A 9,678-nucleotide genomic window follows, 5' to 3' on the forward strand; every position below is an offset into this window, starting at 1 on the left:
ATTAAACAATTATTTTATTAAGGCAGAATTCCATTCAGCTGCTTTGGGTTTAAGGTCCTGGTGTTGTGTGCTGGCTTACTGTCAGTAAGTAATATGGGCTTTTCCTGCTATGACTAGTGAAAATGTCTTCTATAACAAGGCCAATTTGAACATGTTACCTTTGGTTCAGGGGAAGTTGTGATGGGAATCTTTCCTAAAGCAATTCATTGATTAAGCCGAAATGTATGGCATATTAGTCTACAACGAAAACGATCATTAGCTGCAGTCCTATTTTAGAGGCACGTGACTTTATTATGAAGTAGAGTACAAACCGAAGACGGAGGTTTGAAACGATGATAAAACACGTGGATCGTTTGTTCTATAAAACTGTAACATCTGAATGATATTCTCCGAGTTGCTTGGGTCCACTTTATGTCTTTCCATGTATTCAAGTCCACATATCCATATTTGTGAATATTTTACATGCATAAACTCCTCGTCTGTGTTTCCTTGTGTACTTCTCTTCTATTAATATGTACCTGCCTCTAATGTGTATCTGTGTATGTCCTTACAGACCCACAAAGTATACAGAGGTGGAGTTTTCACATTAACGCGGCTGTTGATACCTGCTTGGATTGGTCACTACTACGTGAAGTACCATATTCTTGTAAGTAAACAGAAATACTTACCATTATTTGTGGTATTAGTCAAACAAATGAGGAGTAAACAGCATATAGACCTATTACATCTGGTAGACAGAACTTAATGACTTGATAAGCAACACTGGAAGTGATGTGCATTAGAGTTGGACAGCCAGTTGTGTGAATGTCTACATTTCTGAAATGCTTTTGATTCTCCCACTGTTGCATATGCCCTATCTGAGCTTTTCTTTTAGGCACTTGCACATGCATATGTCTGAATAATTACAGGAAATTGACGAGAGAGCCATGATACAGACTTCAACAAGTGTCACTTCTTTCTTTAGGTAGCATACAATTAGGGTGACTTGCAAATAAAACAGGAACACTTTAGAATAATAAATATAGAATATAGAATTATAAGTTTGTGAGAGTATGGTGATCAGTAGGCATACTAAATGACAATGTCAATGTCCCCCACAGCAAAGGCCATATGGCGTTGTGGAATTAAAACCCAGGCTGTTCCCAGTAAGTATGGCTCATTTATTAATTCTAACTTTTGTTTTTCCTATAATAACTGTAATTGTTCTTTTTGTTTTTTTGTATATACGGCTGCTTAACAGCCTTAGCAAGGTCCGATTGTCCCACAGTCTGAGTGCAAACAAGCTGCTCTCCTGATGCTTTGTGAGATGTCTTAATAGATTTCCTTGTTTTTGCATTTAGGGTGACACCATTCTGGAGACGGGTGAAGTTCTTCCAGATCTCCCTGAGACCCATGGTCATCACTGAAGTTGAAATATTTCAATAGTTTTCTTCAGTTTTTGTTGTACAAACTGTGTATATGCCAATAAAATATTACAAAGTCATTTATGAGTATGGGATGATTTTGATAATTCATGTAAATAGTGACCTTAGTAGCCAACTTCAGTAGGGTAGCAGTTTACTGTAAATGACATTTTGCTAACATTTTACTCTTTCTGATGCATTTCAATTTAAAGCGGGATGCTGTGATTGATGTAATGCAAGGTAAAAATACATTCAAATGCTATAAATTTAATAAAAAATGAGTTAAAAGGAGAAAGTAAGTTTTCAGTATTTTATGCAGTGTTAAAAATGTTATGTTAGTTTTAAATGTTTTGATTTGCACTAACTGGTGCAAAAAATAAATAAATCAGAATCAGAATTAATCAGAATTTATTAATCATCAAATAAAGACAAACCGGATTTCCAGATAAGCATAGCCTAGTGGACATAAAAACTCATTCTGACTGAAAATTTTGAAATTTAACTGGCAAATATGTTACTATAATTGTGATATGACTCGAGGCATGTTTCAGACATGTCGCAGACTAACATAAAAACAAGGCCTCAATGGCTCTTATTCTGTTAACTATCGGCCGGAAGTGTGCTTCATGCGGGTTACAGTACAGTAAGTACACGGTAGAACAGCTATTATCTCTTAAAACGAAATTATAGAAAAGTAAAAATAATATCTCTATCACGATAACTTGATTTTGTTTACAAACATCGTATTTTTGGGTGATTCTTTAAAATAGGAAGATTGTGCTTTTATTCTGAAGGCCAGTAGTGGCTTGTAGCTTGAATTTAAAAAAACTATGACTTTACGGTCGGGCGAAGCCAGGCTGATGGTCTAGCTTTAGTAAACACTTGCTCAGGAATGACATTCATGTAGAAATGAGTACGTTTCGACAAGACGGAGAGAGCTAATCGGCTGCCGGCCGCATCCGTGTTTGAGGTGGTCAGAGGTAAATATTGTACAACTTTCCTCGACCGCCCTGACTGGCCGTAGAGCTAACGTTAGCCTACCGAGCTAGCGTCCTAGCCTAGCCTAGCCTAGCCTACCTAGCTGGCGAGCTTGCTAACTTTAGCTAACCAAGTTCACCAGTTCGTGAAACCAACAATACAGCCACAGCTCGCCTTTTCCATCGGTGGTAGCGTCAGATACTTGCGTCAGGATATGTTGTGTAACTGTCAGATTTATCCCGATAACATAAACACCTAAAGTGTGTTACTGACACTCACTGACCTGCTAAGCTAACTCACCTAAAAAACAACGCAATTGAAGGCGAAGGTGGACAGAAACAAAGACAGGTCAAACAGCGTACAGTCCGATCAGTCCTTCAGCAACGACATGTCTGACAAGGTTAGAGATAGGTGGCCTTTCCGGGGTTTCACAGATAAAAGCTCGAATAACGTCAGACCTGATGTAACATTAGAACCGTCATACTCATATCCATAACACTTACAACACTATTTATGGTCTACTTGTAGCCAGGCATCCGTTTATGTTATCTATTCTGCTCTGTTTCTCGTTACAAGAAAGGTGAGATGTTCTGCCTTTCTACAAGATGAGTCGTTTTTGTATGGATAGAGAAAGCAACGTGTAGGTCTTGAGTGTGTACGTCTAAGCTCATGCGTGTACATTTACTCTTGACATTTGGAAGGGGGCAGTCATGTCATAACAAAACAAGCTGGCATAAGACACTGACAGGAGTACATATTTAAAGGACATATTTAAAGGTTTTTATTATGATTTTGTTGGGTTAATTATGAAATGAAGCTACTTAAGTATACAGAATTGTACAGGTTGCTCAGTATCTTCCTAGCCTTTCCTGTTGGGTAAGTGTCATCATTTTAACCAGTTTTTTCTTACTGTGTCAGATCATGTCAGCGATCAAGATTGCCCTCCAGCAGGGCCAGAAGAGTAGCAGAAGGAAAACCTCTGAAGCAATGTCTGCGGAGGTTTCACCAGACTCCAAGTGTCCCATCTGTTTGGACATGTTCAACAACATTTCTTACCTGGACCTCTGCCTCCACAAGTTCTGCTTCCGCTGTATTCACGAGTGGTCCAAGAACAAAGCCGAGTGCCCTCTATGCAAACAGCCATTTAATTCAATCTATCACAGTATAAAATCCGAGCAGGACTTTAAGAAGTACGACCTGCAACCGCTGGACAATGGCTCTTTTGGGACCTTTGGGGGAGTGCGATTCCGATACCGCACAACTCTCACCGGAGTCCATCGACAGATGCGGGGGCGAACCTCTCCGCCTCCAGACAACGGAGTGATGTTCGAAGCCTCGACAGACGCTCCCCAGCAGCCGCAGGACCGCTACATCCGGCGCATGATGATGAGGTTGGCAGCCAAGAGGAGAGCTGCGAGTGAAGGGAGGGCAGTGAACAACGTCCGAGAGCAGGAGATGGTAAACTTCAGGAGGGAACTGTACCGGCGGGGGGTGAGGGTGAGGAGTGTTCGCGACGGCGGCCGCTCCCGAGACACCTCAGCCGAGTTCTTCCGAAGAAATCCTGCCTGCCTACATAGACTGATCCCCTGGCTGAAAAGAGAGCTGGTTGTGCTGTACGGGGCTCATGGCTCTTTGGTGAACATAGTTCAGCACATCATTATGTCCCGCATTACACGTTATGACATGGAGGACGGAGCTATTCAGGAGGAGCTCAGGCCGTTCCTGCAGGGCCGCACAGAGCACTTTCTGCACGAGTTTGTCAGCTTCGCAAAGTCCCCCTTCAATATGGAGGCCTATGACCAGCATGCTGTCTATGACTGCCCTGCCCCTTCCTCAAATGAAGACAGCAGCTCCAACTCATCTGTAATAGCGATCTCAGAGGATGAGGAGTACTCGGTGGACTTGGACCCCCCAGGAGACTCCACATCTACTCTGAGCCACTCTATGTGGGACGACGAGACGCCCGGGCCGTCGTATTCTACAACAGCAGAGCAGAGCAGGGCAGAGTGTCTGTCAGTCCTCGACTCGGACTCAGACAGCAGTTTGGAGGAGGAGATCCAAGAGTTCGGGGCTCCTCCACAGCAAATGAGTCCTCATCACCAAACAGACGTGACTCAGGGTGAAGTGAACAAAGAAGAGTGTTTGTCTTCTGACACCGATGACTGTGTCATCGTAGGTTTTGTTAAGCCAACAACAGAGAGGACTCCGGAGCTGGTTAAGCTCTCCTCTGACTCTGATGAGTCTGCTAGTGAAGATACTAAACAAGTGCCTCTTCTACCTCAACACATCCGCTTCTCCAGTCTCAGTCCCATAGCATCACAGAGCAGTGATCCAAGTGGTGCCGGACGCTCAGAAACAGACCACTGTCATTTGTTGGATTCAAAAGAAAGATGCGGCTCTTCACCATCCAGCAGACACAAAACATCCAGGAAGTCGGACAGAAGAGACACTGATAGAAGATTTGACCGGAATCACAGATCCAGAGAGAGGCACTGGTCAAAGGACAGAGACCACCGGAGGAAGAGGAGGTCAAGAAGTGGAGAGCGCAGTTACTCTAGCAAGAGCCCGGCAGCCTCCCACGGCATCGTCAGCACTGTATCGAGAGAAAGAGGTTGTCCTTACTCCAGTGGCAGGGACTACTACTCAAAATGCGACAGTAACTATAAAAGGAGGGACGGTGATAACAGCTATCAGTCATATAGCCATTACAGCCAAGAGAGAAGTGATAGAGGGATGCATTACACAGAGAGGCGGTCCTACTATTACAGTAGCCGCAAGTACTCCGATCCGCACTCTCGCTCCAGGAGCTGCAGCAGGGACTCGCGGAGACGGGACAGGAGGCATTCTCGTTCTAGGACTTACTCCAGCAGTCGCTCCCCTTCCTCTAAAAAGAGATCTCACCACGATAAGCCTGGTGGAAAGAGAAAATACAAAACAAGACATTTGGAGCAGCCGTCGGAAAACGCACTCCCCAACTCAGAGGGCGAAGGGGACTCGGCCGCGTTGTTAACAAAACACAAGAAAAAGAGCAAAGACAAGCATCGTAAAAAATCCAAAGAGCGATCAAGGAAAACTAGCAGGAGCCTCAGCGTGGAGCTCGTCAACGAGGACAACTCTAACGAGCGAAGCAAGCGTCACCATAAGAAAAAGAAGAAACATAAGAAGAAAAGCAAAAGGCACAGGAGTAGTGAACGCAGAGAGAGAGGCTCACCCACCGTCATTACCATCGATAGTGACAGTGATTCTGTTGCTAATGACAATGCCACCCAGGCCAGCAGCACTAGCATGGACACCCCAATCGACAATACCACGAATGACCCAGTGGACCCAGCCCCTCCCTCCCCTAATGCATAGTTATATGAAAGTTAAGATTGACTCTGTATGTACTAGGAATTAAAAGATTCACCCTCAGCTGCAAATGCCTGCCAGCAGTATTTTAAATCAAAACAATGCTCAATATGTTGAAAGTCACCAGACCTTGAAGGATATGGCGAATACACATATCCCTTTAAATCCCACCACAAGTGTTTTCTACTGTGACGGTTCATTGGACGCCAGGTTTACACGACAGACTTAAATATCGGTGTTGAACTGGAGAGTGGCTATCCGTTGGATAAATAACCGTTCTAGACCATCGAGATCTAGTTTCTTGACTGAAAACCTAAAACAGTCCTATTTTTTGTGCAAAGTGCCACTATGAACACAGCAGAAAGGACTAATACTGGAAGTCACGTGTCAATTGTAATTCTTGAAATTCATTTTCTTTAATGGATGTATTTTATTTTTAAGGAGCTCTCAGGGATAATGTTGATTACATTGATTTCTTTTTGTTATTCTAAATCAGCTATATTCTTGAGATAAAACTATTTTTACCTGCAGCTCATGGAGTAGTACTTGTGGATTTCAGAATGGGTTCTTTTCTATTGGATTTTATTTAAAATAAATTGTAATGAGCAACTCTCTGTGCTATTTTGCCAATGTTGGTTATCTGTTTATTTCATCTAGGATCAGTCTGCGAATGTTGAAATGTTGAGTTCATATTGATAATGTGACTTCAGCTGGACTGAGGCTTTGCTCAATGTTTCGAGTTCATTGTCACACACACAACAATTACAGTGAAGCATAAAATAGTAAAAAGGTGTGTTTTGTAAAAAGCTCAAATGATGTAGTCAAACTTACTTCATCATCATAAACAGTACAAACATGCCTGAATTGATTATATATTGTGTAATTATAGAATTGCCATTTTAATTGAGTGTTGGTGTTTATTATGCACACAGATCACATGGTAAACTGACATTTTGATACTAAACCCCTATAAATGTTTTGATTAAAAAAAAAAAAAAAACTGGTTGCTGTAGGTTTGCTATACAGAAAACAATGAGATTGAGTGAAAGGTGCCATGGCACAGAAGAGTACTATATCCAAGAGGATTATGAACAGTATAGTGTGTTGAGAGAGTATCCAACCTTCTTTACTAGTTTACATCTTGTGTTACAGCTTCAAAGTAGGTCAGATGCCTAAAATAAGTTGGAGGAACAGGTGAAAGATGGAAAATGTAAGGGAAGCTAAAAATGACTTAAGGTTTCTCTGCATACATTTGCAGCCTCAAATAACAAGAAAAGTCATAATTTTAAAGTCAAAAGACATTGATACATGTTGATTTTTAATCTATCTTTAATTCGGCTGTGAAAAAAGTGTTGAGGGAAAACTCACGAAGACTGTAAATGTGTGAAATAAAAAGACAATGAATCTTTCTAAAACCCACACTGAAGGCAGAAGTGAAACAAGATGGTAAATCTTGACTAATCGCCATACTGTAAATCCAGGAAACGCATTATCCTTACAGTAAAATGTGGGTCCAGAATGTGTCCGTGCGAGGTTCGTCTTTTGACTCCTAGCAGTGCCAGTTCTTATGAGTAAACTTAGGAGCTCTGTCTTTAAAAAACGATATGCTCTATTTTCTAAATTACTATGTCTAAGCCACATAGCCTCAGGCAGGAAATGTTTTAGTCTATTGCTCCAAATCACATACAATATTCATTACAGGGCTGCAGACCATTTGAAAAGTCTGTTGTTGTGTTTTTAATTTTAGTGTGCTTTTTTAAATTTTCAGGATCCATACATTTAAATTTAATATGAAAACCATTTATCAAATTGGTTGAGACAAGTAATGAGTACACAATATAAATTGTTATTATTATTGTTAATAATGCTGAAAGTGCTTCAATTTATTATCTAGCAGATTATAGATTGTAGTCAATGGAATAAAAACCAAGGGCTTCCTGCGAGGTAAGTGAAAATATGTATAAAGTTTGGTTTGAAAAAAAGAAAAAAGGGTCAGCCATGCTTTTATTTTGAAGGCGAACACATCAAACAGGAAGAGGTATGATGTCCGTTTGCTGGCGGATGTTGTCGCTATAATTCCTCTTCCTCACAACTTGGTCAAATCTTCACTTAAACTCGCCACAATACTGTTGGCATGGCCTCCACGATGCCTATCAAGGTAATAAAACCTAAGATACATTTGTCTGAACACAGTGGCAGAGAGAAGTCCATGAACAAAACGTAGCTAGGTCACGTAATTTCATGCCAAACCTGACACGACAGACCTGGAAGTGCGGGAAAAGCTCTTAGCTGTTAGCATTGCATGAGTAAAGCTGTAATTATGGCCCTGCAGTCTTTCAGTAAACGCCCATGGCTAAATAACACAAGCTAACATGAGTGTGCGAACTGCAAGGTTGCTCTAAGTAAGGCGTGGTAGCGTTAAACCAGCTACAGTGAACACATCAGGTACAGTGGATGTGGCACGTGGCCAGGCAGAGTGCACCTGCAGCTCACCTGTCTGACCCGTGACAGCTGCGAGCAGGTAGACATACATACAGAGGTGGGAGAAGCATCCTTAAGTAAAGGTAGCAAGGAAACTACACATAACTACAAGTATTATCAGCAAAATATACTACAAAGAGGAGGTGAAGTTCATTTTTGCATCAAACAAACGTTCACAACGAAGGAGTCATCTGTATTGTACTTTGACAGGGAAGAACTACAACATATTTTTATGTGCAAATGATTTCCAAAATGAGTATAGTAAACGAAATGAAGTCATTTTCTTATCTGTGTTGTCAAGGTTACAATATGCAGGGAAAGAAGATACATAGTTTAGGTTATGCTGACAGCCTTACACATGTAATATAAGATACGTTGGCTGTTATAATGTTATATGTTGTAATATTTATGTATGATTATTTGTAATGCATTAAGTAGCTACTGTGTGAGCAGCATCTCAATGTTGTAGATGGTTCAAGGTGGAACCAATTTTAACAATTGAATATACTGCTTGTAGTTTAATATGGCTGTATTATCTTATTTATTAACTAATGGTAATATAGCTATATAAATATAAATATGGATGTAGGTAAGTAGAAAAAAGTACAGTGTTTGTCTCTTAATTGTACTGAAGCTGAAGCAGAAGTACAAGAGCACTATTGTTAATTGACTGTAAACTGTAACTTATATATGTACGAACACAAACAACCTTCTCTTTTAAAAGGAAATAACAGCATCAAGTCTTTGGGATCATAGGGATCTTGGAGTTTATCATCTGGTTATAAAGTAATAATGATGTGCTCGTATAGTTTTAAACACTGTATTTAGTGTTTTTATCCATTCCCTAATTTCCCTATCCTTAAAAGTGGTATTCAAACAGAAGTGTTTTGGTCACACATTGATTCTAATGTAGTTGTGTGTTGATGATCTCCTCATATTCCTCTGTTTAGATTGGAATAATTGGTGGTTCAGGCCTTGATGATCCAGATATCTTGGAAGGAAGGACTGAGCGTTATGTTGACACACCGTATGGAAAGGTTAGTTGTGTTTTGTTGTGGGTCCAAATTGGGGATGGCAGTAGCTCAGTTGGTTGGGACAAGTCTAGCACCGACCACAGTAGAGAGTGGGGACTGGGGGCTGAAGAGGTGCCAGTTCATCTCCTGGGCCCTGCCGAGCAGAGACCGACCAGTATGTGTGGTATGGTATTGGCCTATCACAGACATATCAGTACCAGCATATATGTTATTCAATATCTGCCAATATGAAAACTGTGATATGTTTTAATGCAGGAAAAACTGCATGTGGTAAAATATCTGTGTCATTGCCAAGTTTATCCAGCAGAGTGTGCTGCGATGACAATACCGTGGCAAGCGGCACAGAGTAAAAGAGATGAAGCAGATCTCTGCAGTCAATTAGAATTGGTTGATAATGTATATGTTAAATTATGTCATATATTAATATATTTAAT

The 9,678-nt window shown here is 40.9% G+C and overlaps 3 protein-coding genes across 3 annotated transcripts in view; all 3 read left to right on the forward strand.

The window, feature by feature from the left end:
• The window catches only part of ndufb6 (NADH:ubiquinone oxidoreductase subunit B), a 2,325-nt gene extending 842 nt beyond the window's left edge, over nt 1-1,483 (forward strand). The window contains exons 2-4 of the mRNA XM_035659361.1: nt 554-646; nt 1,101-1,145; nt 1,341-1,483. Coding sequence (XP_035515254.1) covers nt 554-646; nt 1,101-1,145; nt 1,341-1,406 — 204 coding nt within the window. The 3' untranslated portion in view covers nt 1,407-1,483. The remainder of the gene's footprint in view (nt 1-553; nt 647-1,100; nt 1,146-1,340) is intronic.
• Nucleotides 1,484-2,197: 714 nt separating this feature from the next.
• toporsa (topoisomerase I binding, arginine/serine-rich a) lies at nt 2,198-6,632 on the forward strand. The gene is made up of 2 exons (XM_035660563.1): nt 2,198-2,383; nt 3,300-6,632. The coding sequence occupies exon 2, from the start codon at nt 3,303-3,305 to the stop codon at nt 5,733-5,735; it is 2,433 nt and encodes an 810-aa protein (XP_035516456.1). The 5' UTR covers nt 2,198-2,383; nt 3,300-3,302; the 3' UTR covers nt 5,736-6,632.
• A 1,119-nt stretch (nt 6,633-7,751) lies between these two features.
• mtap (methylthioadenosine phosphorylase) overlaps nt 7,752-9,678 on the forward strand; it is a 14,204-nt gene continuing 12,277 nt past the window's right edge. The window contains exons 1-2 of the mRNA XM_035660271.1: nt 7,752-7,887; nt 9,161-9,247. Of these exons, the coding sequence (XP_035516164.1) occupies nt 7,864-7,887; nt 9,161-9,247 (111 nt within the window). The 5' untranslated portion in view covers nt 7,752-7,863. The remainder of the gene's footprint in view (nt 7,888-9,160; nt 9,248-9,678) is intronic.

This window comes from Morone saxatilis, unplaced genomic scaffold, assembly GCF_004916995.1.
Source record: "Morone saxatilis isolate NCDOM2014 unplaced genomic scaffold, NCSU_SB_2.0 Contig17, whole genome shotgun sequence".
Taxonomy (NCBI): Eukaryota; Metazoa; Chordata; class Actinopteri; family Moronidae; genus Morone; species Morone saxatilis.